The sequence below is a fragment of the Phacochoerus africanus genome, chromosome 14 (assembly GCF_016906955.1).
Source record: "Phacochoerus africanus isolate WHEZ1 chromosome 14, ROS_Pafr_v1, whole genome shotgun sequence".
NCBI lineage: Eukaryota > Metazoa > Chordata > Mammalia > Artiodactyla > Suidae > Phacochoerus > Phacochoerus africanus.
This window is the reverse complement of record NC_062557.1, coordinates 2,183,967-2,209,878: the sequence shown is the minus strand read 5'-3', so window position 1 is coordinate 2,209,878 and position 25,912 is coordinate 2,183,967. Positions and strand designations below refer to the sequence as shown.

The 25,912-nt window shown below is 58.8% G+C and overlaps 2 protein-coding genes across 7 annotated transcripts in view; one reads left to right on the top strand and one right to left on the bottom strand.

The window, feature by feature from the left end:
• The window catches only part of CARD14 (caspase recruitment domain family member 14), a 29,579-nt gene extending 10,144 nt beyond the window's left edge, over positions 1 to 19,435 (top strand). The window contains exons 5-22 of one of the 5 annotated variants that reach the window (XM_047757419.1): positions 322 to 647; positions 4,022 to 4,189; positions 4,907 to 5,026; positions 5,742 to 5,867; positions 6,268 to 6,423; positions 7,480 to 7,587; positions 8,287 to 8,429; positions 8,518 to 8,612; positions 10,443 to 10,503; positions 10,709 to 10,898; positions 12,230 to 12,356; positions 12,519 to 12,756; positions 13,718 to 13,781; positions 14,336 to 14,447; positions 15,500 to 15,673; positions 17,842 to 17,963; positions 18,524 to 18,639; positions 19,157 to 19,435. In XM_047757419.1, coding sequence (XP_047613375.1) covers positions 322 to 647; positions 4,022 to 4,189; positions 4,907 to 5,026; positions 5,742 to 5,867; positions 6,268 to 6,423; positions 7,480 to 7,587; positions 8,287 to 8,429; positions 8,518 to 8,612; positions 10,443 to 10,503; positions 10,709 to 10,898; positions 12,230 to 12,356; positions 12,519 to 12,756; positions 13,718 to 13,781; positions 14,336 to 14,447; positions 15,500 to 15,673; positions 17,842 to 17,963; positions 18,524 to 18,639; positions 19,157 to 19,364 — 2,654 coding nt within the window. In that variant the 3' untranslated portion in view covers positions 19,365 to 19,435. Of the gene's footprint in view, positions 1 to 321; positions 648 to 4,021; positions 4,190 to 4,906; positions 5,027 to 5,741; positions 5,868 to 6,267; positions 6,424 to 7,479; positions 7,588 to 8,286; positions 8,430 to 8,517; positions 8,613 to 10,442; positions 10,504 to 10,705; positions 10,899 to 12,229; positions 12,357 to 12,518; positions 12,757 to 13,717; positions 13,782 to 14,335; positions 14,448 to 15,499; positions 15,674 to 17,841; positions 17,964 to 18,523; positions 18,640 to 19,156 lie in introns of those variants that run through there. The other 4 variants (XM_047757420.1, XM_047757418.1, XM_047757422.1 and 1 more) reach the window with 4 other exon arrangements.
• SGSH (N-sulfoglucosamine sulfohydrolase) lies at positions 19,384 to 25,893 on the bottom strand. 2 transcript variants are annotated; one of them, XM_047757423.1, is made up of 9 exons: positions 25,757 to 25,893; positions 24,457 to 24,617; positions 23,873 to 23,978; positions 23,496 to 23,646; positions 22,992 to 23,148; positions 22,560 to 22,641; positions 21,522 to 21,725; positions 20,253 to 20,740; positions 19,384 to 19,790 (listed from the first exon to the last, which is right to left on the bottom strand). In XM_047757423.1, exons 1-9 carry the CDS (start codon positions 25,851 to 25,853, stop codon positions 19,701 to 19,703), a joined length of 1,536 nt encoding a protein of 511 aa, XP_047613379.1. In that variant the 5' UTR covers positions 25,854 to 25,893; the 3' UTR covers positions 19,384 to 19,700. The 2 variants fall into 2 exon arrangements, with proteins under 2 accessions (XP_047613379.1, XP_047613380.1); XM_047757424.1 differs by having other exon boundaries at positions 19,384 to 20,740.
• Between the last annotated feature and the right edge of the window lie 19 nt (positions 25,894 to 25,912).

Sequence of the window (25,912 nt, the reverse complement as noted above, 5' to 3'; positions counted from 1 at the left end):
TCCGAGTTCTGTTACACGGTTTCACATTCTTATGGGTTCCGTAGGATGACAGGAGAATGAGTTAGCATGGCGCCCAGCTGATGGGATGGGGGGTTGGGTCTGAACACAGGGTCTCTCGGGGAAGCCAAGCAGGTAGCCCTTGTAGCAAAATGGCCCATCAATACTATTCATTTAACCAACCTATCAAGTCCTGTTGAGCATGGAAGCTTTGAAGACAACCACCAGATTTGGGGGGGGGGAGGTCCTGCTTGAGAGTCCGGGTGCAGGAAGCAAGACCCTGGAGGAGAAGGAGCCCCTGGGCCCACCTGCCCCATCCTACAGGGCTCATGGAGACGTCCAAGCTGACCGAGTGCCTGGCTGGGGCCATCAGCAGCCTGCAGGAGGAGCTGAGTCAGGAGAAGGGCCAGAAGGAGGCGCTGCTGCAGCAGTGCCGGGGGCTGCAGGAGCGTGTGGCCCAGGCCGAGGCCCGTGTCGAGAGCCTGCGCCAGCTGGAGGCCGACCACGGCCGCATGAAGCGCGAGGTCAGCGCCCACTTCCACGAGGTGCTGAAGCTGAAGGACGAGATGCTGAGTCTCTCGCTGCACTACAGCAATGCGCTGCAGGAGAAGGAGCTGGCCGCCACGCGCTGCCGCAGCCTGCAGGAGGAGGTAGTGGGGTGCGGGGTGCCCACCTGACCTGCTGCTCCCCACCCCATGCCTGTGCCCTGGCCGGTCCCTTTCCTGCCACTCCTGCCCACCCCCACGATGCCCCTGCAGGAAGCTGACCCTTCTCCTCCACCTCCAGGCCCCCTCCCATAGGCTGCATGGCTGTGGCCATGAGCCCGCCCTGCCCTATCATCTCTGTGGACCCGGGGGAGGCCCCTCCACCTGCACCTAGGGCCACTCCCCTCCAGCTGTGTCAGTTCTAGGGGGACAGCTGGACCTCTGTGGGCCCCTCCTTTGTCGGCTGGTCCTGGATTCAGGTGGGAGAATGGGAGTGTTACTAGTGAGGCCCACTCAGACCCCAGCAGTTTTGTTTGTCATTTGTTTTTTTGTTTTTGTTTTTTTGTCTTTTTGCCATTTCTTGAGCCGCTCCCGCGGCATATGGAGATTCCCAGGCTAGGGGTCGAATCAGAGCTGTAGCTGCCAGCCTATGCCAGAGCCACAGCAACACGGGATCCGAGCCGCCTCTGCGACCTACACCACAGCTCACGGCAATGCCGGGTCGTTAACCCACTGAGCAAGGGCAGGGATCGAACCTGCAACCTCATGGTCCTAGTCGGATTCATTAACCACTGTGCCATGACAGGAACTCCATACTCTAGCAGTTTTTACTCATTTTCTCTTGGGGATAAGTGCTTTCTTATTGATCTGTTCTTTATCGAGGATACTCTTTCCTTGTCACTTTGGCTTTTGCTTTTAACTATGGCATTGTTTGTTTTCAGTTTAGTTTAGTTTTTGTTTTGTTTTTGCTTTTTAGGGCAGCATATGGAAGTTCCCAGGCTGGTGGTCAAATCGTAGTTGCAGCTGCCGGCCTACACCACAGCCACAGCCATGCCAGATCTAAGCCATGTCTGTGACCTACACCACAGCTCACAGCAATGCTGGATCCTTAACCCACTGAGCGAGGCCAGGGATTGAACCCACATCCTCATGGATACTAGTCAGCTTCAAAACCCAATGAGCCACAACGGGAACGCCCTAGTTTGTTTGTTTGGTTGGTTGGTTTTTTTGGTCCTTTTTTTCTCTTGTCTGGCTATACCCACGCCATATGGAAGTTCCCTGGCGGGGGATTGAATCTCAGCTGCAGCTGCAACCAGAGCTGCTGCAGTTGGATTCTTAACCACCGCGCAACAACTGGAACTTGTGTTTTTAGGTTTTTAATTTTAAACTTTATCTAGAAAGAATTTCAAATTCACCCAAAAATATGCAAATAAGAACACAAAGGACGCTCATATACCCTTCCTTTATCACTTGTACTCTCTCCATTTCTCTCATCTCTCTCTCTACAGACACACACACACACACACACACACACACACACACATTTTCCTGAACCATTTGAATTGCATAATCATGGCCCTTTTCCCCTAAACATTCCAATGTATATTTCCTAAAAATAAGATATTTTGTCATATAACCATAGTATAGCCATCCACTTCATAAAATTGCATTGATACATTCTATCTAATATACAATCTGTGTCCCAGTTTTATCAGTTGACCTAAATTACATCCGTCAGGGCTTTTTCCCGCCAGTGCAGGATCAGGTGCTGTACCCAAATCCCCAGTCCCTCTGTTACTTCCTGCAGCCAGTAAGCAATCTGGGGGAGGGGCTCTGAGGCCAGCAGGCACCCAGCTTCTCATCCTCCTCATCACATTTCCCTTTGTACTCAGCCTCACCAGTGATTCTTGCCCCCGGGGCCTTTACTCTGGTGGCTGCAGAATGATGAGCCCCATCTCCAGGGCTCCACCAGGGACGGGGCGGCCTCGGCGTCCTGGCCATGAGAAGGAGCCTTCCTTTCCCACTTGTACTCCCATTAATGGCACACACTGCGGATTCCTATTCCCAGTGGCCTGTGACAGATTAGCATCCTTAAGGAGTCTGGTGCTCAGAAGTGTCCCAGATTTGGCAGCGGAGCCCCTTCCATCTGCTCCGTGTCCTGGGACAGGACACGCCTGCGTTTCCTTAGCACTGACTTTCCCTCCAGCATCCCGAGTTCTTCCAGGATAGCTCATATCCCACCTCAGCTCCATGGTCAGCCTCTTCTCCAAGCGGCCCCAGTGCCTTTTAGAGACCAAGATCGGGGCCCTAGGTGTGCTCATGGCTGGGGTGTCTTTGCTGCGTGGCCCTTCCAGCAGAGAGGGCTAGGAAGCGTGCACATAAATACACGTGTAGATGTGCACATGCAGGTATGCATAGGCATGCAGGTATGCATATCCACATCCTTTAGAAATCGTGACTTCACCCCCAAACCTCGAATGCCAGTCGATCCCCCAGGTTCCTTCCTGCCCTCTCTGCTCCAGGTCCAAACCTGTGGGCTCCTTTCTCCCTGAGACCCCTCGGCTCCCACGTTAACACATTTCTTACTCGCTCAGTCCTGCAGGTCCCCTGAAATCGTTTTGGAGTAGCTTTTCCCACACCAGGGCGATGGGCAAAACTAGGATTTATAGTCCTTCCCCGGCCACCACCCCGCCTTGTGCAAGGCTGAGGCTCGTAGTTAAATACTGTGTTCCTAGGTTATTGTGGCTGAACCCCCACCTTCTTTCTCTGCCTCCGCCCAGCCCCCCTTCGTTGTAATTAGGGATGGTATTAGTTAGAAATAACAGGTTTGAAATAAAAGGTTTCAAACTACTACTACTACTGCTAAGGTTTCAGAATACTGGTTTTATTTATAACATCAGAGTTGGGAATAGAAGGTTCATTTGCTTAGTTTCCTTTCCGTTTTAGGCCTCTTCCTTGCGTATCTTCATTTTGAATCTGGGGAGCAGGCTGCGCCTAACCTAGTGATGAGCCCAGAGCAGGAAGGCCGTAAATGGCTCACGGAAAGTCTGCTAACTGGATGTCGGGAGGGGAAGAGTCCACCCACAAATGTTCTTCCTCCCCCTCTTGATCCCAGCTGGACCGCAGCCTCCCGTCCCTCGGGACATCCAGGCCTCCTGGGTTTGCCTTGTGGGAAACTCCCCCTCCCCAGGGCCGGCCCGGAGGGGGCTTACTGCCGTCCACGCCCTGGCCTCACTGGCCATCAGATCCAGAGCCTGCTGCCGGGGCTCCCGTCCTGTCCTGTCCCAGGGGACCCCAGCCCGGCGACGTGACTGCTACACCTCCTCTGTAAGGCCAGGCTAAAACGCATCTCTCCTCCCGCAGGGACGGGGACTGTTCATCAGGGAAAACCCTTTAGGGGATTTTGGAATCTCAGGAGAGGGACGTCTTGGGGGCGGGGGGAGCAGCCTCAGACCTACGGCGAAGGGTGGAGAGCACGCAGGGCTCCCGCGCCCTCGGGGGAGCGCCCGTCCCATTCTCCCCTCATGTCCTCCCGGCAGCTGTATCTCATGAAGCAAGAGCTGCAGCGGGAGAAGATGTCTTCTTCCTGTGAGCGGGAGTTTCGAGAACGGTCCCTGAAGATGACGAGCGACCTGGATCCTGGAGATGAGGCGCTGAGCCGCCTGAAGGAGGAGAACGAGAGGCTCCGCTCCCTGACCTTCAGCCTGGTGCGTCCCGGCCCGGCGCCCCCGGGGTCCCCCTTGCTGCCCGGGCCTCGCCGCAGCCCGAGGCCTCCAGACCCTGCGCTTCCTGGCCAGTGGTCCTGGGGCTGATGACACAGCCAGGATTAGCTCTAGGGTTGGTGGGAGGGGGGCTTTCTGCTTGCGAGCTGCTCTGTCACCCTGTCCATGTGGGATTGTAGGATGCAGAGGAGTTCGGGAGGCCAAAGCCCCGGAATCATGCAACCCCTCTGCCTCTCCTCCTCAACCTCTTTCCGTCAATATCAGTTTCCTGCGCTGGTCCTTCAGCAGACAGGCAAGGGGCGTATGGGCCGGCCACCGCCCTGGCACGGCCATCACATGGCCTGAACAGTGTCATCCTTCTTAAATGTGAGCGTGAGGAAGGAATGACCCACCTGCTGGGTCTGTCCTGGAAGCTCTGCTGGGCGTGTCGAAGGCTGAGGCTGCCGGAAGGGAGGAGGTGCAGCCCTCCCCCCAGAGGCTTCCTGGACAGGGTCCTGGCCAGGCACCGGGAGCAGAAACGCATGTTCCGCATCTGGATTGCTGACCTTGGCTGTGCTGCTGCCTAGTGTGCGGTATAAGGCTAAATCCACCCACACCCCTGCCTTGAAGGTTCCTGCCCTCGGGGCTGGAAGAAGAGGATGCTTCCCGGGGCCGGGCCTCTGGGGACGTCGGGGTCCCTGGGCTGACCTGTCTCTACACCAGGTGGAGAAGGACATTCTGGAGCAGAACCTGGACGAGGCCCTGGAGAGCAGGCAGGAGCTGGTGGACCGCATCCACTCTCTGAGGGAACGGGCCGTGGCTGCCGAGAGACAGCGAAAGCAGGTGACCCTTCCCGGCTGAGGCCAGGGGCCGGGCTGCTGGGTGGGGAAGCAGATCCTTCAATCCGCAGTGAGCTGAAGCCCCACTTTGCCTAACAGATGCAAAGGCCTGTTGGCTTATTCCTTCCTCAAAGCTGGACTGGGCACCAACTCACAGTCAGGTCTACTTTGCGGGGTGGTGAGAAAACAGACCCAGCAAAGAAGTGATTAAAACAGAGTGATTTCAAGGGCGTGGGAGCCCCAGGGTGAGAGCTGGGATTTAGTTGCTGTGAAAGGGGAGGAGAGAGGAACAGGTAGAAGAGAGTGAGGCAGGTGCGTGAAATTATTCATGCGTTTTGGGACTTGGAACAAACAAAACACAATTAGTTGGTTTTTTTTTTTTTTGGTCACCCTTGTGGCCTCAGGAAGTTCTGGGGCCAGGGATCAAACCCATGCCACAGCACCAACCTGAGCCACAGCCACAGCGGTGACAATTCTGGATCCTTAAGCCTCTGAGTCACTGGGGAACGCCCACCCATGCGTATTTTGATGACCACATTAAAATGTAATCAGCACAGCTGCTCTGTAGACGCACCTGGAATCTAGCACTTAGGACATGCGTCCACCGAGTTTCCCCTGGAACCAGGTCTTCCCCCAGCCCCCAGGCTCCGCCCACCCATCCTCAGCCCCACCCTCAGAGCACTGGCCATCGTGGACCGTGCTTGTGCCCCCCTGTCCAGTACTGGGAAGAGAAGGAGCAGACCCTGCTGCAGTTCCAGAAGACTAAGGTGGACTGTGAGATCTACAAGGAGAAGATGAGCGCCTTGCAGGGCCAGGTGGTGGAGCTGCAGAAGGAGCGGGACCAGGTACCCGGGGGAGGCGGCGGGTGGCCTGGGGGCCGGGCTGGGGGCACTCGGAGGCCAGAAGGTGCCGGCTCCCTCGTCCTTGCTGGCAGCTGGTTCCAGACTCGGGGTCACTCTCCTCAGTCCCTGCAGTTTCATCTGCTGCCACACTCACAGCACCTTGGCCTTCCTCCTTTCAGTTCTGGGGGCGGGGTGTGCACCCCACCTACTGGGTGTTACTACAACACACGGCTTTCGTTGAAATGTAAACAGTGCTGAGTGTGCGTCTCGGAATGAGCCGTGTGTGGTTCACAGCAGATGAGTCCAGGATAAACACAGGTCGGAAACCGGGGCCCTTCTCTGTCTGGGTCCCCGAGTCGTGGAGCCTCTTTATGCTCTGGGAGTTGTTCTGTCTGGCCCGCAGGCTTACTCAGCAAGGGACGGAGCCCAGATGGAGATTTCTCAGAACCTGACGGAGAAGGACGCCCTCCGCAGGAAGGTGTTTGAACTGACGGACCAGGTCTGCGAACTGCGCCAGCAGCTCCAGCGGCTGCAGGCCTGCTCCAGGTCCCCCCCGGGGGTAAGTGCTGCCTGGGAGGATGCGGGCTGTGCTGGGGTTGGACCGAGCTGGCACATGGGCCCTGCCGGCACCACCAGATTCAGCTCCATCTACCACGCTGGCTCCTGTGAGCAAGCGGACCATGTGGTCAGAGATTGAAGGTGCCCAGGTGGGCAAGGTGAGTCTGCTTCTGCATCCCCTTTTATGATAACATTATGCACCTCACAGAAGGGGTAGCTGAGCAGAAGAAGCGTGGTGTTGATGAAGAAAGCAAGCAGGGTCTGAGGCTGTACAGGCAGCCACTTGCTCTGGTGGCTGTTGTCTTCCTGGGACTCCCGAAAGTCAGCTACGGAGGGGCCAAATGATGGTTTCTGGCATGAAGGGAGCCACATCCTCAAAGAGCCAAAACCACCATAAAATCTCTAATTTATGGTCTCGCAGCGCCAGCTCCAAGCACCCTGGTGGGTGGGCGGCACCCTTCAGAGGTGCCCAGGGACCGTGGGCAAAAGGCAGAGCCGGACGCTCCCCTCCCTGTGTAGGGGCCACAGCCCTTCCCCCCACCCCCTCACCACCACATCAAATATGTTCCAAATCTACGCATTTATATACACAAATCAAACATTTAAATAATGTGTGTAAGTCAAACATGTATATAAACCAAACGTGGTCCAAACATACATATGCATAGGAAACAGGTTGACGAGCAGACAGAAAACCACTAGCTGTGCTGAGTGTGGGCAGACAGGTCACTTTTATTCTCCTCTCTAATCGGCCCGTTTCCCCCCTCCCCATATTCTATGTGGGGAACATACAGATATACTACACACGGAGACATATTATTTGTAACCCAGGAAAGAATAACAGTATCCCAAAGGAAGGAAATGCAGTCCCAGCTGGTTGCTGCCTGTTCCCTGGCGACCAGCTCCCGCATCCCCAGGGGTCCCTGGCCGGGAGGAGGGACGTAAACGTTCCATCGAGCTCCCGAGAGGCTGGAGACAGGGTTGGACCTAGGTAGCAACCCCAAGAGTGTCCCAAGGACGATCCCTGGATTAACCAGCCCCCCTGGGTCTTTGGCAGCCCAAGCAGGAGGCCGGGGCCAAGGAGCCTGGTCCGAAGGGGAAACAGCGGCTCGTGCGCATGTTCGCCCTCTGCCCGCGGGATGACAGTGACAGCAGCTCTGTGGAGGTATGGCCGGTGCTCCGCCTCTGCTGGGGCCAGACCAGGCGCGCCCTCGTCTGGCAGGACCGAAGGGGGTCTGGCACACAGTAGAGGCTGAAGAAATGCTTATTAAGTGAGGAGGGGCTCCACCTCGAGCTGCACCGCACAGCCGTGTCCTGCAGCACCTCGCTCTGCGTGCTTGCATGGTACATGCGGTCAGCACGTGGTCCACACCCGGGGCCTCAGCTGCTTTATGTGGAAAGGGGGGCAACGCCACCCACTGTACAAGTTCTTCTTGAGAACTAAGTGATATAAAATATGGAAAGCAGTGGGGGTTTCCCTGGGTCCAGCGGTCAGGATTCAGGACGTCTCCTCTGGGGCTCGAGTTCAATACCTGTTCTGGGACCTGAGATCCCATACAAAGCTGCTGTGTGCTTATTATATGTATTATATGTACATATGTGTGTGTGTGTGTGTATATATATATATGTACGATATGTATATACATGGAAAGCATGTCTATGTGGAAAGCAGCTAATAGACTGCCTGGCACACGGTAGGGGCTCCGTCAGTGAGACATGGCTCTGAGTGCCTCCCTCCCCTCCTTCTTGCCTCCTCTGCCTGTCAGTGGAAGGCTGTGGCTTAATATCATCATTCCCTTTAAGTGGGGCAGCAGGAGAGGTGTCCATGTGAGCCCCGTGCTAACCTCTGCCCCACTTCCTCCAATCTCAGCTCTGGTCTGACCTGAGCGCCACGTCCAGCCGAGAGCTGGTGGACAGCTTCCGCTCCAGCAGCCCTGTGCCTCCCAGCCAGCAGTCCCTGTACAAGCGGGCGGCAGAGGACTTTCGGGAAGACCCTTGGTCTTTCAGGTGAAGAGGGGCTGCTAATGGGGTCTGATGACCCGGGCTCCCTGGCAGCTCACCGTGACGCTGACTTCTGCCTTCTCATGCCTTGCAGCGGCTGCCCAGACATCCCGGAGGTGGACCAGGGAGGACCCCCTGGCGCCAAGGCGGGTGATGCAGACCTGGATTATGAGATCGTAGACAGGGCAGGTGAGCGCATCCTGCAGCCTCTGCAGCCACCCCACCACCCGCAGGCTGGGCTGGCAGAGCCCAAAGGGCAATGAAGGGGTCTTCAGGGAGGCAGGCGGCACACCCCGTCTCTCTCCAGGGCATGGGCAGAGAGGAGTGAACTTGACTGCTGCCCTGACCTGGGCCCCTGGGAAAACCCAGACTGCCTGGCCATTCAGACCAGCGTCCAGATGTGCTGTGCTTCCTGGGTGTCCTTTGGTTTTCACCTCAAGGTGAAGGGAGTTGCATTCACTTCCACGGCCAGCTTGGCATAAATGTTTAGATAGCTCCGGACACACATGTCCTTGCTCTGGCCTGTGGACACTTGGGCCTCCCAGTGATATCAGAGGGGACGGGCCTTGCTGGGAGCATCTTTCCTGGGTGTTGGCACCTGAGACGTTCCCGTTCCTCTCTGGCTCATTCCTCCTATTTGTGTCTTAAGTGGCCCCCTCTCCTTGAGGCACAGGGCCCTCGTGGGCAGCCTCCCACAGCCCTGCACACAGGAAGCACTTAGCATCCCAGCTGGAGTTCACCCCCTGACCACCAGGGGGCGTGCGCGCCCACACTGTTCTGCCTGGCATCGCCTTTAGGGCCAGAGGCGGGAGGCTTTCTGTGGGTCACATGACTAGAAATCTCACCTCTGGCAAATTCGTTGCTGTTTTGTTTATAACAGCGATCAGCTGAGAAGCTCCAACCCAGGTATAACGGACTTGGATGTGAGATCACGACCAGGGAGGGGCATTGCTCTTCATTTTCCTTCTGTCGTGCTCTGGGTAACAGCCACGTTCACACACTTTTAGTGCAATGGACTCAGATACATCAGGAGTGTACCATTTCTCTTGGCTTTGAATGTAGGCACGAGTGCAAGTGCGTGCGAGCTGGCCCCGCAGCCGGCAACCACTGGCTTTTTGATGGCCCTCTGACTCTCGTGAGCAGTGCAGGAGGCCAGGCGGGCAGCCTCACCTGTAGGGAGGCCTGAGCTGGGGTTGGGGGGAAGGACCCCATCTGCCTCACAGGCTGCATATTAAAATACGTCTTGGGAGTTCCCACCATGTCTCAGGGTTAATGAACTCGATTAGGATCCATGAGGATGAGGGTTCCATCCCTGGTCTTACTCGGTGAGTTAAGGATCCAGTGTTGCCATGAGCTGTGGTGTGGGTCCAAGATGCAGTTCAGATCCTGCACTGCTATGGCTGTGGCGTAGACCAACGGCTGCAGCTCCAATTTAACCCCTAGCCTGGGAACCTCCATATGAGGCAGGCGCAGCCCTAAAAAGACAAAAAAAAAAAAAAAAAAGGAAAAAAAGAAATTAAAATAAAATACAAGTCTCGGAGAGACCCTGGGGACATCTAGTCCTAGGGATATCAACTCGGCCCTGCCATGGCTAGCTGGGCAGCAGCGTGGCCCCGGGGACAGAGGAGGCAGCTGATGGCCAGTGCTGATGATGGCTGCCACGCAGAAACACAGACCCAGTTTACACCAGATTTGATTTCTCAACTGAAGTCAGACTTCCAGATTCCAGATTCCCTATCTTGTAAAACGCCGGTAACACATTCAAACATCACGAAAGGACGTGATGTAGGTCAGACCCTGGCAGATGCAGCTCTCCAGCAGCTAGTCATATTTTAGGGGAGGTGACTCAAGGTCCTAGGCCTTGAGGAAGGGAGGGCAAGAGAAGGTTCTACATCAGCAAAAGATGGAACAGGTAGGGGGGTGGGCATGGGGCTCCATGGGTGAGCTGAAGCTCTGTCAGAAGTGGGGTGACCTCAGGGGCTAACCCAGCTTGGTGTTTAAGCCCCCACTTCCTCCTAGACCTTCCTGAGTCCGAGGGCAGCCTGCAGCCGTTCTCTGGGGACCTCTACCTCTCCGCCAGGTGAGCAGAGGGCGGGGCCGAGGCCAGCAGGTGGCAGAGCAGAGAACTGTGTCCTATCACTTTTGGGAGATGACAGCCTTTCTGATGCTGGGGAAGGAGAATTCCAGAATGCTGGGCTAGAGGGGGGGGGGGGCAAGGGGGAGAGGGCCTGGCCTGACCTCCTGCTCTAGGGCGCACAAGACCTGTCCCTCCCTTCCTGCAGCAGTGTCCCTGTGCGGCGGAGGCCAGCCCGCAAGATTCTGAGCCAGGTCACGGTGCTGGCCTTCCAGGGCAACGCACTGCTGGAGCAGATAAGTGTCATCGGCGGGAACCTCACGGGCATCTTCATTCATCGGGTCACCCCGGGCTCCGCGGCAGACGAGATGGCCTTGCGCCCTGGCACCCAGATCGTGATGGTGAGTGTGGCACAGCCCCCAAGCCCCTGAGATCCTCTCGGGGGTGCGACCAGCAGAAGGGGCGGGTAACCCAGGCTGCCTTCCTCTGAGGGGACAGCCCTGGTGACTCCGGTCAAACCTGTACCTTTCTCACCCCGACATCCTTGCGCTCTGGAAGGGTGAGGCTGAGAGCTGCTGCTGGACTGGGCACCGGCCGAGAGGGCTTTGGGGTGCAGCAGTCTTGACGCAGGGATCTTTTGATGCAAGCCTGTTTGGGTTTTTTGGTTTTTTTTGTTTTGTTTTTACTGTAATGATCTTCTTATCACTGTGTGTGTGTGTGTGTGTGTGTGTGTGTGTGAGAGTGTGTGTGTTAAAATGGCATAATAGAATTCATCATTTTAATCATTGGGGGCATTTCAAAACTTTTTAACTGTAAAATATTCATTAAACTGCAGAAACATAAGTGTGCAATGTAACAAATCGCCATTAAGTGAACTCGGGCGGGGAGGTGACTTCGATGTAGCTGAAAAGCAGAAATACTAAACTTCAAGCTTTCAAAGAATAATAAGAAATTCGCAGAACAGCCATCCCCCATTCCTGCCGGGGTAGGTAGGGGTACAGGGAGTGAAGGCGAGCACGGAGCGGGTGCAGGAGGGGCTGCAGCCTTGGTCAGGAGTCCTGAGGAGCCCCAGGCCTCCCCCTCGAGTCCGCACGCCGCGTGGGTTTCCATGTGCCTTGAATGCTCACACTCGGAGTTCCTGATGAAAGCATCACCCCACCGAAAATCCCTGTCACGCTTCTAACCGTCCTCTCAAGGTTCTCAGTTATCAGCTCATGTTGCGATTAAAGCAACAGGTCCCTTTTATGACAGGCCTGATATCAGGATGGGGCCAATTCTTTCTAACAGCACTAAAAAATACCTTATGCTTTTCATCATACATACTCTCCTGAGCTAAACCAGCACTGAGAATGAATGAGGGCACGAGAGCCCTGTGGATTTCACAGCTGGGGAAAGGATGGGGGGAGGAGGGGTGCCCTGGCCTCTGGTGAGTGGAGGGCGGGGATGGCCCAGAATGTCGCTAGTCCCAAGCTGAGAGCCCTGCTCCAGGATGCTCTGGAACGGAGCGTGCTGGAGAGCAGAAATGTGGCACGCGGCGGTGATCTTGGGGTTTGATCTCGGGTGGAGGTGTGGAGGCACTGCACCAAGGGGTCCCAAACAGGGCCGAGCATGAGGGCTCTGATGGGGGCCTGTGGGCATCCAGGAAGGAGTGGGCCTCCCACAGGGCATATGCCTGCCCCCGACACAGCTGCAGAACCCTGGTCAACAGGCGACACTCCTGCTTTGCCCTCAGGTGGATTACGAGGCCATGGAGCCCTTGTCTAAGGCCGTCCTGGAGGGCATGACCCTGGAGCGAGCCGTGGGACTTCTCCGGAGGGTGAATGGCTTCTGCTGCCTGTCTGTGAAGGTCAACATGGAGGGTACACACTCCCTCCCCCACCCCCCAGGGCTGCCGATGCCAGCACTCCCAGCCCACGGCAGAGCCAGGCTCTGCCCCACGCTGCAGGGGCCCCCGAGGCTGAGCCGTCTTCCAGGGGGACCTTCGCCCTGGGCTCACCTGTCTTCATGCTTGCTTTGATCAGGTTACAAGAAGCTGGTCCAGGACCTGGAGGCCAAAGTGGCCACATCAGGGGATTCCTTCTACATCCGGGTCAACCTGGCCATGGAGGGGCGGGCAGAGGGGGGGCTGCAGGTGCAGTGCAACGACATTCTGCACGTCACGGACACCCTGTTCCAGGGTGGCAGCTGCTGGCACGCCCACCGCGTCAGCCCCTACAGCACCAAGGACACCGAACACGGCACCATCCCCAACTACACGCGGTGAGCCGTCGTCATGGGCTCCATGGCCCAGAGAGGGCCTGGAGACGGCCCAGGGGGACCTCGCCTGGGGGAAGGTCCCCTCCTGCCTGGGAGGAACTGTCTTCCCAAGGCTCCCTCCACTGCCCAGGGCTAGAGAGTGGGGCCCCCCCAAAGAAGTGGATCCCCAGTGTGCTGCCTGCCAAGTTCGCCTCTTGGGTGGGCTTTCTCGGCCCTAGAGCAATTAGAGCATTCCAGGCCAGGTCCTCCTCCTCAGCACTCGGACATCTGGGGCTGGCTCACTCACTGCCATGGGGGCTTCCCGGGCACTGGACGTTGAGCAGTGTCCTGCCACAGTAGTGCCCCCACCCCCCGTTGTGACAACCAAAAAGGTCTCCAGACACGGCCGGTGGGGTAGGTGACCCATCATGCTGGGGTGTCCAGGACCGTCTTGGTTTTAGCACCGAAAGCCCCATGTCCGGGGGGAGCCCACAGTCCCGGGCCAAGTGGGACAGCCAGTCACTCTCCCTGGGAGCAAAATTGCCTGCTCAGCACCATGTTCTAGTTCACCCGCAGGGCACAAAGCATGGCCTCTCATTCAGCGCCTCTCCAGCCTCATTGCAAATCCTGTTACCTGGAAGCCAGACTGGGCAGGTGCAGGGGGAGGCCTGAGACGACACTTCCAGCACACTCTCTGGGTGGCGCCAGGCTGAAGTCCTCAGGCCACACTGGAGAAGCGAGGCCTGGGTGATGGCCTTGAGCCCGCTCACACAGTGTCACCCTGGTCCACCATCTACGGTTCAGTTAGCATCCAGGGGTGGGCTGAGACTTTGCAGGGTTTTTTTTAAGGCCCCAGGGGACGGTAGCAGCCACTGGGCTGGAGAACTGTGGCCTAGGGCGGGGGGTGTCCCGGAGCCCTGGGCAGGGGCCCACCTCTCCTGGCCAGCCCTCCCTGCAGCTGAGCCGGGCGTCCTCCCCTGTGCAGGGCTCAGCAGCTGCTCATCGCCCTCATCCAGGACATGGCTCATCAGAGCACCATCACCCGCAAGGTGAGGTGGCACCTCCCCCGCTGGCTGAGGTCCTGGATGCGGGGTCCTGCTGGGTGGGCCCTGCCTCTCTCGCCTGGCCTTCCTCCTCCCCCAGCTCGCATCATCCAGAGGGAGGGGCCCAAACAACCCCTCCTTCCAGCCCGAGGTCCCAGCCCCACCTGGGCTGGGGTAGAGGACGGGTGGGCACTGGCTGGGGGGTCCCAGGTAGAGTGTGCAGCTGCCGCCCGAGGGGGTGGCCTGGCATTTCTCGCCCTCGTGCCCTCCACGCCGTCCCCTGGGTCTGCACACTGCACCCAGCCTGCAAGCTCTTCTTCCGTGTGCAGACACGTCACAGGCTCCCTCTGCCCTCTTCCGGGTTCACTCCCTGCGCCCGCCATCTGCACCCCATCCTTATTCCTCCTGAGGCCGGGCACAGAACACTCAGCCATCCCTGAGCAAGGGGCTAGGATCGCAGGGCTGACCCGGGGGGTCCAGAGATCCCCCTGGATTTGCCGCTCAGGTGGGGTGCCGGGCCCCCAGCCCCGTGTGAATGTCCTCTCTGCCTCATCCAACAGGCTTCTGGGGGTGCCCAGAAGTTAGTCCGTATCATCAGTATGGACAGAACCGAGGCCAGCCCTCTGCGGTCATCCTTTGACAGGGGCCAGTCGGACCCGAGCCAGGGAGAAGGTGAGGTGGGTGGGGCTGGTGAGGGTGTTCTGGAGCTACTGGGGTTGGTCAGGGTGACGCCACCCATCTAGGCCAGACTCTGCGTCTTAAGAATCATGCCCTTCCTGGAGTTCCTGTTGTGGCTCAGTGGTTAACGAATCCGACTAGGAACCATGAGGTTGCAGGTTCGGTCCCTGGCCTTGCTCAGTGGGTTAAGGATCCGGTGTTGCCGTGAGCTGTGGTGTAGGTCGCAGACACGGCTCGGATCCCGCGTTGCTGTGGCTCTGGCGTAGGCTGGCGGCTACAGCTCCGATTAGTCCCCTAGCCTGGGAACCTCCATATGCCATGGGAGCAGCCCAAGAAATGGCAAAAAGACAAAAAAAAAAAAAGAAAAGAAAAAGAAAAAGAAAAAAGAATCATGCCCTGTGGAGAGCACCTGAGCTAGTACACACCTGTAATGTCCTATAACTACTCTCCTACATCTGTAACCTGCCCGAGTAAGACAGCCCGAAGCTTCTGGTCCAGTCCTCCAGACAGCAGTCCTGCAGATAGCAAGGCCTGAACGCTCTCCAAATGCCCCGCACCGTGCAAGCCAGTGGCCCTCAGACAGCTGCTGAGGGGCTGGCGTGGGCCTGAGGCTTAGGCGGGTAAAACTGTGCCATGACACGGGTGGAAGGGAGTTTGGAAGAAGGTCGATTTCCTTCTTGGAAAGCCTTTTGAGCACATCACAGAACCTAAATGACCAGGAAAGAGCAGGGGCTGGGCAGGGGGGGGAAGACGGGGGTCGTGTGGCCCTTGGGGCTGGGGCTGAGGGAGGAGGCACAGGAAGCTTCCAGGCCATCCAAGAGGAAGGAGGTGGGCCAAACAAGGAAAAGGGTTTAAACTACAGCCCTTGAAGGCGAATCTGGAGAGCCACAGGGCATCCGAATGCAGGGAACAGAGGACTCAGCAGGGTGGGGGTGGCATGCACGGCTGTCGGGTGGGGGCCCAGCTGCAGGGGCCAGGCTGCAGCCCCGGGGCAGGGGCTGCTGCAGCCTGGTGCCCAGCCAGCTCACAGCCTCTCCCTCCCACAGACCCCTCCACCATGTGCTTCTGGGCCGAGAGCTGCTTCACCCTGGTACCCTACACCCTGGTGCAGCCCCACAGGCCCAGCCAGCCCCGGCCGGTGCTCTTCGTGCCCAGGCTGGTCGGCAAGATCCTGAGTGAGAAGCTGTGCCTCCTCCCAGGATTTAAGAAATGCTCAGCAGGTAGGCTCTCACCTGGGAGCCCCACTGACGGTCCTCAGCAGGCGCCGTATCTGCTTTCAGGAGGGCGGCGTGACCCGAGGGGGGTCCTGGGGCTGCATAAACAAAGGACCGCCAAGCGGCGGGCTTCAAACAGCAGAGCTTTATTCTCGCGGTTCTGGAGGCTAGAAGCCCAAAGTCAAGGTGTTTGCAGACTGCGTTCCCCCAGGCCCCAGGGGGGGGCCCTGCCTGCCTCTGCCCCTGCTGGTGACTGCGGGTGGCCTGGGGCTGCCTCTCTCAGACCTCTGCCTCCCTGTCTGCGTGTTTCTTTACATGACCCCCTACAGGGAGCCGGTTATTGGACTCAGGGCCCCTCTGCCCCAGTGTGGCCTCCTCCTAGCTGATCCCGCCTGCAGGACTTATTTCAAAACCAAGTCCCATTCTGAGGCTTCAGATGGACCTGGGCTTTGGGAGGCTGTTTTTCCATCTAGTGCAGCTACTGCTGGCAGACAGGCTTGTCCTTGACTGGGGTCGCATAACCAAAGGACTCCACCCATGGCCCAAAGCCACTCGGGACAGGGCCAGTGGGAATCCTGGGTCCCATTGGAAAGGGCCCGAGGGTCTCTCCTCAGCAGGAAAGGTGGCTTGGCTGGTTGGAGAGCAGGACTTAGACCCTTGCTTTCATCCATCCACCCATCGCTGGCTGGTGGCTGCCACGGAGAGTTAGGCTACAACCTGAGGGTGAATCGGGCCCTGTCTCTCACTCCTGAAGTTCACAGAGGGGACAGAGGGAAGCCAGTGCAGTCCATGCAGTGCCTCCAGGGAGCACCTGCTGTGCGCCAGGCTCTGTGTGGAGGGGGGCGGGGGACACGCTAGAGGCACAGAGGCCAAGGGGCCCTCAGGGGTCCTTCTGCTCCCCGGAAGACAGACCCCTAAAGACATGGCACGCTGACCCATCTAAGCTCTGAAGGAGGCCCAGAGGGATTCTTTGGAGAGGGGACGAGGCTGTGGTCTGATGGGCAGGCAGGAGTTTGAGCGCAGAACAAGGTAGTCTAGGCCGAGGGAGCAGGATGTGCAAAGGCACTGAGGCACGGACGGCACGCTGGGGGGCAGCGGGCGCCTAGATGTGCTGTGCTATGTAATGGTCAAGAGGACGTGGTCAGGCGTGATCTTTGAGTGCCCATTCTGAAAGCAGGATAGAAGATGGACAGGAGAAGGGCTTGGCCTGGGGCTGGCAGATGAGCTAAAGACCACCGGAACCCCTGGGGCCAGAGGGGGTGGGCGGCCAACCACACCAAGGAAGAGGAGGCAGCCCCGAGAGCTGTCTGCAGCCTGGATAGCCAGGATCTGGGGGTGCCTCGGGGGGTGGAGGCCAGCAGGAGGGACGTGCACTTCTGACTTGGGAGAGTTTGCGCTGTTCAGGAGGAAGGGAAAAGTCTGCTGGGTTTATTTACTTTTTAAAAATTGAAGTGTAGTTGATTTACAATGGTGTGTTAATTTCTGCTGCACAGCAAAGTGATTCAGTTTATATATACACACACACACACACATACACATACACACATACATATGTTTTCTTTCCATTGTGGTTTATCATAGGCTATGGAATATAATTCCCTTTCCTGCACAGTAGTTGTCGATCCAGCAGGGGTGGGTTTTCACATATTCTCAGCTTGGGCACAATGACTCTTAGAGACAGATCATGCTCTGGCACGGGCTGGCCTGTGCATCGCAGGATGAGTGACAACATCCCTGGCCTCCACCTGTGAGGTGCCAGGGGCACACCTGCTCCCCCGCAGTTGTAACAGTGTGACATGTCTTCAGACATTGCCCAGTGTCCCTTGGAGGCAAAGTTGCTCCTGGTTGAGACACTGATTTAAGGGACGGAGGAACTTGGGGTAAGAAGTTGTACACGTAAGTTGGGAGCTTGGGAAGTGATGGGAGGGGGCTCATCCACGTCTGCCCACCCCCACCTCCTTTCCTTCCACCCTTCCTTCCGCCCACATCCTGGCACTCACTGACTGAGCACTGCTGCGGACGGTTTAGGGTGAATGTGCAGGGCGTGGACTCCGAGCAGGAAGAGCAGGGTCAGGTCTATAGAGTTGGCCGGGGTCCGTGGGGGCCGCGTGTTCAGCCCGGGATCCCGAGGGAGCAGCTGGGGGCATGACGTCCCCATCAACCATCGCTTTCAGAGCACTTGAGCCAAGAGGAGTACGATGCATCCAGCCAGAGAGGGGGCATCGTCCAGGAGAGGGAGGCATCCGGTGGCCGCTACTGTGTGACCCGCAGAGCAGTGGAGGCCCTCATGGAAAAGGTAAGGGGTACGGGGACCTGTGTCTCTAGAGTAGGTGGTGGGAGAGGCAGGAAGGGCCTGTGGGTGCTTGTCTATGCAGCTCCCTCGAGGAAAGACCAAACACTGTTTCTGCCACTTGGGGTCCGGATGTCCTTGGGGGAGCCTCTTAACTTCCCCGAGCCTGGTCCTCAGCACAGGGGGTGTTTAACAAACCCTTGTTAAATGGATGAAAAAGATGGATATAACACTATATTTTAGGGCTCAAACAACACATGCAGAGAGACTCCCTGTGAACTACAAAGTTTCTTGTTGACACAAAGCAGCCGTGAGCCAGGGGCAGGATGGCCCCCCCCATCCTTCCAAGCCCCCAAGGAGGTTGATGGAGCTACCTGCTCCCAGGGTCTGCATCTCCCTCCATCCCCGTAGCGTGCAAATCCCGCGGTCCCAGGTGAACCAAAGGTCACCCTCACGCCTGAGTGGGGTCCTCTCCCAGCTGCTCCAGACCCGAGGCCTGCGTGTCCGCTGGCAGCCTCACTCCGGGGGGCGGGCTCCCCTGACTCACTTCCCCCTCCCCGCCCCAGAACACCCACGCCCTCCTGGACGTCCGGCTGGACAGAGTCTGTGTCCTGCACAGGATGCGGATCTTTCCCATCCTCCTCCACATCTCCATCAACGAGAAGGTGGCAAAGAAACTCAGGTAGGTGCACCCCTGGGGCTCCGCCCCCGCCGCCCTGCCCGTAAGGCCATGGCGAGCACGGCGAGAGCCCGCGAGGAGTTTCCCAGGAGAAAGGTCCTGCAGCCCACCCGCAGGAACAACCTAGAGGACAGTAAGGGGAGGCCCTAGGTCATGACTGACCCCAGCTAAGGCCACACGTTTCCTGGGGTACAGCTAACAGTCCATCCGTGTAAGGGGATGACACAGACTGAAACCACTACTTAGTTCACAGCCGGGGACACCCAGACATGCTGCTGTGCGTTTATAATCTGAGAACTGCGGTTGTAAGCGTGACCCCGCCCCCCATCAGTGCAAGGTCCTCTAGAGCCCAAGTCCTGTTGTCTTCATGAGGCACCACGTCCGCTCCCAGCAGGCTGCTCGTGTCCAAAGGCGTCTGAGCAGCTGCTGCATCATTGGTGCAGCGCGTTCCTGGGGCCCTGGGCTGGGAGGCTGCTGCCAGGCTCTCCCTAAGCCACCTTCCTGCCTCTGGCGCCTGCAGGAAGGCCCTGCAGCGGTTCAGCACCACGGAGGACCAGCTCCTGGAGGCCGCGAGGCAGGAGGAGGGCGAGCTGGACAAAGCACCCTGTCTGTACAGCACCCTGGCCCCCGACGGCTGGAGCGACCTGGACGCCCTGCTCGGCTGCGTGCGCCTGGCCATCACAGACGAACAGAAGAAGGTCGTGTGGACAGAGAAGAGGCCTTACTGATGCCCCCACGACAAGCAAATTTAGAAAATGAACTTCGGTATATTTTACTAAAATAGAAAGCTTTTACAATGCTCTGGCCTGTGGCTCCCCCAGCCCCGACACTCCACAGGATGGAGCTGGTGGGGGTGGGAAGGGCAGTGGGAGCCCACCCACTCAGGGGAGAGCATCCCCTTTCAGGTTTTCCCAGGCAGGGCTTCTGCTCTCCGGCTGCTGGAGACAGGGCAGGTCTGGAGAGCTCCATGAGCCCGTGTCGCAGACTCGTGTTCATCCAAGCAGAATTCACCCACCCAGGGGGGTTCAAGCTTTCAGCAGCAGCATCTTCATCCTGAGATGTTCTCAAAAAGAAGGGCGCGCTCTGTGCACGCAGACCCCAGGATGAAACTCGTCACTCGGGGAGCCCTCCAAGATCAGCGGCCTCGTGGAAACCTGGGGGAGGGGGTCAGGAGTCCCCCAGAGTGAGGGAGAAGAGCCCAAGCTTTGTTCAAAGCCTCCCGCCCAACCAGGGTTGACAGACACATGTTGCCCCACACTGGTGGGGCTGGCACCCACCCGCCACCCTGGTGCCACACGGAAGCCTGTCTCCTCTCCAGTGAAGGACACAGGGACATCTCTGGGTTCCAAAGATCCAGGTGGCTCTGAAGCCCCACATCCCAGCCCCTTCTGCCTGCGGGTCCCCAGACCCCTCCTGCCCAGACGGCCCACGCCTTGTCACAGGTTGGGGAGCCTGCACTGTGCTGGGTCCCCCCAGAATTCTTATGCTGGGATGTAGCACAGACACAGGACAGCGGGTCCCCCACCATGGGGGTGGGAAGGGCCTCACAGCTCGTTGTGGAGCGGCCGGCACTGAGGAGAGAGCTTCTCCTCCAGCACCCCGTCAGGGGCACACACCCAAGGGTCGTGGGTGTCCCACTGCCACTTGGCCAGCTGGGTCTGAAGCAGCTCCAGAACCTGGGCATAGCGCGGGTCGGCAGCCAGGTTCTGGGTCTCGTGGGGATCCCGGCTCCGGTCATAGAGCTCCCAGCGCTCCCGGTAGTAGTAGCGGTGCAGGTCCTTGTACCAGCCCGTGGGCTGGCCAGCCACCGTGCGATTCAGGAGATCCTGGAAGGTGGGTGAGACGTAGAAGTCCTGGTCGATGGGAAAGGGCAGCCTGAAGTGGAGGTTGTGCACGAGGCGGAAGTCCTGGTGCTGCACAGAGCGCATGGGGTAGGACATGGTGACCTCGTGGTGGCTCTGGCTGCCGAAGACCGTGGTCCAGAGGGGTTCCGCCTCCAGGGCTGGCAGGAGGGACCGGCCGGTGAGCTGGACAGTCTTGGAGCCAAAGATGGCATAGTGGGGGTAGGGGATGGAGAACCAGTCCAAGACGGTGGGCGTGAGGTCTGGAAAGGAGGGGGCATCTCAGCCGCACAGAGTCCACCAGCAGAAGGGCTGCGTCCAAGCCCCCCGGGGCTGGTGGGCCGCCTGGCACGTTAAATCACCAGCAGCCGGAAGTGGCCATGGGCCCAGCCATCATGGCTGTGGCACCTTCCGGGCCGTGATGCCCTCAATGGTATAACAAGAGGCCCCAATTTGTTGCTACCCAGGATCCTCCTAAAATCTTCTGGGTCAGTGAGGAAGCCCCCATGGAGGGGCTAGTCCTCTTCTGTGCTGTGGCCACAACACTTCCCGACCTTGGAGCCAAAGGGAGACGTGAGCCCTGAGCCCCAGGGGCCCAAGCTCGCTGCTGCCTTGACCCATCAAGGCAGGGTCGAGGGGCACCAGTGTCACCTGGGAACTTGTCAGAAGTGCAAATCCTTGGACCCCACCCCAGACCTACTGTATCAGACACCCTGGGGTGGGGTCTGGGTACCAGCGAGGGCTCCAGGGAGCCGATGCTCCCCCGTGAGCCAGTGGAAAGACAAGAGGCTCGGAGGCAGTGACGCCCGGACCAGACGCGAAGCTTGCTGCCTAGCAGCTGTGGGACCTTGGGCTACAACCTTCACATCTCTGAGCCTCATTTTTGCATCTGCAGAACGGGGGGGGGGCCGTCCCTTTCTCGCCCAGGTGGTGCAGCAACCCCGCCAGGTAGTGGGTGGGGAGCACCGGCGGGATGTGGTGGTCCCGCTGCGTTCACCTCCTCCTCCCCCACCCGGCCCTGCTGCATGAGCCCAAGGGTCCTACCTAGGAGGCTCACGTAGGCCTCGCTGACCTGGCCCCAGCGTTGCGGGTGCTCTGGGGACGACACCAGCAAGGGCTCAGCGGCGCCTGGCCAGTACAGGTTGGTCCTGCCGCTGGGGAAGGGGACCCCGTTGTCAGATGTGAAGATGACCAGGGTGTCATTCAGGACGCCTGCTCCACGCAGCTCCTGGAGCACGAGTCCAATCCCTGCGGGTGCAGACGGGAGGGCAGCGCTCAGCCACCGGCAGGGGTGTGCTCCCTCGTTCGTCACCCGGCCGCTGGGCCCCGAGCTGTTGTTTCCTTCACTCACCTCGGCCACCTGCCCCAGCAGCCCAGCCTTTCACCCAGCGCTCTGCCCACAGCCCTGTCCTGGAGCCGGACTTGCACAGCCTCCACCCACGCCCCCTCCACCCCCAGGGCAGCCGGCCAGGTTCCCCCCCCCCCCCCGCCCCCGTGCAGTTGTCACCTGACACGTGCTGATTTCTGTGTTTCCTAGAACCTCCTGTCTGCCCCAGGGGACTCACGGGAATGGTCTCAGGCGGGGGTGCGGGGAGAGAACAGGCTTCCCCTTTCCCCCTGCCCCTTCCGCAGTCCCCATGAGCTCATGGCACCATCAGGGAGAGGATAAAGGCACCAACCTCCCAGAGCGGGTGGAATGGTGGTCCCTCTAAAAGAAATGTCCACCCAGAACCTGCGCGTGTGGCCTTTTGTGGGAAGAGGGTCTTTTCAGGTGCAATTAAACCAAAGATGTCAAGGAGAGATCATCTTGAAATACCTAGGTGGCCCCTAAGTCCAACGACAAGTGTTTTTATGTGAAGAGAAGGAACACAGACAAAACACACAGAGAAGATCACACGACGACAGAGGCAGACACTAGAGTGATGGAGCCACAAGCCAAGGAACACCCGGGGCCACCCGAAGCTGGAAAAGGCAGGAAGGACTCTCGCCAGATGCTCCAGAGGGCCTGCAGCACTGTGATGTCTGGCTTCGAGATGGGGGCCTGAGCTGTGCCCTGTCCACCGTCTGGGCTCCCTGACCCACCTTGGTCCATCCGGCCGATGGTGGTATACTGAGCGGCCAGGTCAGCTCGGGCTGCTGGGGTGTCAGGGACGAAGTAAGGCACCTGGGGTGGGGAAGGCAGGTGGAAATCAAGGTTAGGACAGACAGGTTTGGGGGCCAGAATGGCTGGCCCTCAAACTGGGGTCGCAGGCACCAGCCTCCCCGCCAGGGCCTGAAATCATCTTCCTTCCCGAGTGGATTAGCCTAAGAGCATTCACACATTCTGGATGCATCATTCCACATCTTCGCACTTCTCTCTGCCACCCCACGGACAGGGACCCGGCTCCAATGAGGCAGAGAGCCTCTTCTTACACACCTGCAGTGCTGCAAACCTATGGGCGGGGCACGGGGCCCAGCGTGACAAGGCGGAGGCAGAAGGGTGGTCCCCGGACGTGCGGCAAGGGGCCCTCCTACCTGCACATCCTGCGGGCTGTAGGTCTGGGGGGTCCAGTCTGGGATCCACCCCATGCCACTCTCCCCATTGCCAAACTTCTCACAGAAGGCCCCGTACTGCGGCTGGGAGTGCCCGCAGCGGTGCGGGTCGTGGAAGGCGACATAGAGGAAGAAAGGCCTGCAGGTGGAAGAGTGGGTCTGAGCACTGGGGTCCAGGTCAGCCATTGAGCCACCACCTGGCTTCTGCCCTGGGGAACCCCGTCCTTTAGGAAGAACCACCCCTCAGCTTTGCCTACTTCCCCATAACTGAGAGCGTCCCTGTGATCTGCACTGCCTCAGTTTCCCTACGTCCCCTCTTCTGATAACCAGATCAACTTGAGTGTCTGGAACCTTCTCCCCCATCCACACCCCCTGCTGTCTGGGGACTCCAAGAAGCCAACCAGAGACTCTGGGATTTGCATCTTGTATTAACTGCTAAGAGGTCTGGCTGTGTGAGGGCAGTAAGAGGCAGGGCCCTCCTCGCACCTGTCGTCCTGAGTCTGCAGGAACTTCCGGACCAGCAGTTTCATCCGCGTGATGTTGCGCCCCACCTGGAGGATGGAGTCATTCTCCTCCGTGTGCGCGAAGTCAAACGGGTACACGGCCTCTGGTCCCACGTGCTTCTTCCCAATGATGCCTGGAGCCGGGGAGACAGACCTGTCCAGAGCCCCTTTGGTCCCCTACCCGCCTCTGTAGCCCTCTCCCCACTCCAAGCCTCCACAAGGACAGCCAGGCCCTTGTTCTCATGTGTCCAAGAGGCCCAGGTCTCTTGGGGCCTCAGAGCAGGTGACGCTGTCCACAGTGGCTCAGGACAAGGCCACGCCCCTCTGGAGCAGGGAGGGAAGCTGCGCGAAGCCCCTCACCTGTGCGAACACCAGCTCGGCCCAGCAGCAGCGGCAGGCTCTGCACCCGGTCAAAGGAGTTGAAGTGGTGGACGTCCTGGTGCAGGCCATACATTCCGTTCTGATGCTGCCAGCAGAGATGCCATGATGCAGGGCGCCATCGGACAGCCAGGGTGCCCCCGCACCCCAGCCTACCCCCCCCAGCTTTCATGGGCGCACAAGCTCCTTGGACCACATCATGATGAGACTCAACACTGGGCTGGACAAGTACCTGCCAAGCCCCTTGCTGTGTGCTCTAAGTATAGGGTATCAGCTTGACCCATCCCAAAATCATTCCATGAGTGAGGTATTATTCCAACCCCATTTTACAGGTGAGGAAACTAAGGCACACAGAGGTAAATGATTTAGTCAAGGTCACGCAGAGTAGCGCAGCAGGACGCACAGGTGGGTAGTCCATTCCCAGCCTGCACTTCAACCATTAGGCTGGGGGTAGGGGAGGGAAGGTGGGCACATCCCTAGGGAGACCAGAGAGGGGTTCCCTGTGGGCACAGGCTTTGACGGCCCTCCCTCTCCCATGCCCTCCTCCTGCCCCCTGCTACCCTCACCTGGGGCAGGCCAGTGAGGAGGCTGGCACGGCTGGGAGAGCAGCTGCTGACGGAGGTGAAGGCATTGCGGAAGACGATGCTGCGGCGGGCCAAGGCGTCCAGGTGAGGGGTGGTGATGGCACTGTTGTTGTAGGCGCCACTCTCAAAGCCTCCATCGTCCGCTGAGGAAGGTGGGCGAAAGAGAGCACACGGAGGGCTAGGCTCAGAAGGAGCAGCGTGTGGGAGTGAGGGAGACCTGCTCCTGCCGCTGGGTCAGTGATGCCCGAGCCAGCATGATACCAGGCAGGAGTGATGCCCAGGGGGGCATAACCCAAGTGGGCGTGATATTCAGCAGGAATGATACCGGAGTGAGAATGCCAATAGGCACATAATGAAAACTGGGTGAGCACATTAGCAGGCAGGCATAAATCGCATGAGATCCAGGCAGCCATGTGCGCTATTGAGGGTCTGATGCTCAGGTGGGCATGCTAGCAGGCAGGCATGAGTAGTCAGTCCTGGGCTCTGCAGACACACACCAGGATGTGGATCCATGTGCAGAGTCTACACCAGTGCTCCAGAGGGGAGGGGGAGTTGAAGGGAGCCCTCAGTGGAGTGCTAAATTACAGTTAGCTGAAAGGCCTGCCCGAGACCACAAAGTTAATCAGAAAGAGTGACCCTGGCAAAGAGCCAGACCTCAAAAGAGGAAAGAATCAGGTTGCCTTGTGACAGCTGGGCAGGGTCATCCAAGCAGGAAGTCGCATGAAGAGCACGGTGCTAGAGGAACTTGGGGTTTCAGGGTGGTGGAGGCTGCTCCCTTCAGGCAGGGGGAGAACTGAGCCACAGTGTTCTGGGGTCTGAAGAAGGGAAGGGCAAACAGGGGGCTATCACTGCTAGGGAGAAGATGAGAACCCCAGGAACTTGAGGCACTAGCTCCTCTTTTGGCATTCCCTCTGCCATCTGTGGACTCCCAAGTTCTGGAAAGCCGCCCAGTCTTCTGATGTGGGCGGGGACCGCAGGGTTAGCCCTGGCTGTTCTGGTCACTGGGTCAGAACCGGGGACAGCAGTGGGGTGTGAATGCTGGGGCCGACCCCTCCAGACCCCACAGGGGGCAGGGCCCCCACGGCCCACCTCTCCAAAGAGTTGACTACGAGGAGTCGGGGCAGCAAAGAAGGAAGACCGAGAATGAACTGCAACGGGGGCTGCAGGGCACGAAGCTTTAGCACTGTCCGCGGGTAGGGAGGGGCGAGTGGGCGCTTTGGGGGGCGACAACCGGCGTCCGTGGAGGGCGGTGGCCACGGCGGGTCGGCGGGGACGCACTCACCGAGGATCAGCAGCACGTTCCGGCGGCGCCCCCCTTGCGCACAGCAGAGCCCCAGTGCCAGGAGCAGCACCCAGCCCACCGGCTCCCGACGGCCCATGGCTGTAGCTCCAGTCGGGCCCCGCCCCGTGGTCACGTGAGCACCAGCCCCGGCCCTGT

Excerpts from the sequence above, each read along its gene's own strand:
- SGSH (XM_047757423.1), bottom strand. The coding sequence starts at position 25,853 with ATGGGCCGTCGGGAGCCGGTGGGCTGGGTGCTGCTCCTGGCACTGGGG. Across the intron at positions 23,647-23,872 it reads CCGAGCTGGTGTTCGCACAG|GCATCATTGGGAAGAAGCAC; the intron begins GTGAGGGGCTTC and ends CCCCGGCTCCAG. Across the intron at positions 19,791-20,252 it reads GGGACACCCACGACCCTTGG|GTTTCCACGAGGCCGCTGAT; the intron begins GTGTGTGCCCCT and ends CCCCTCCCCCAG.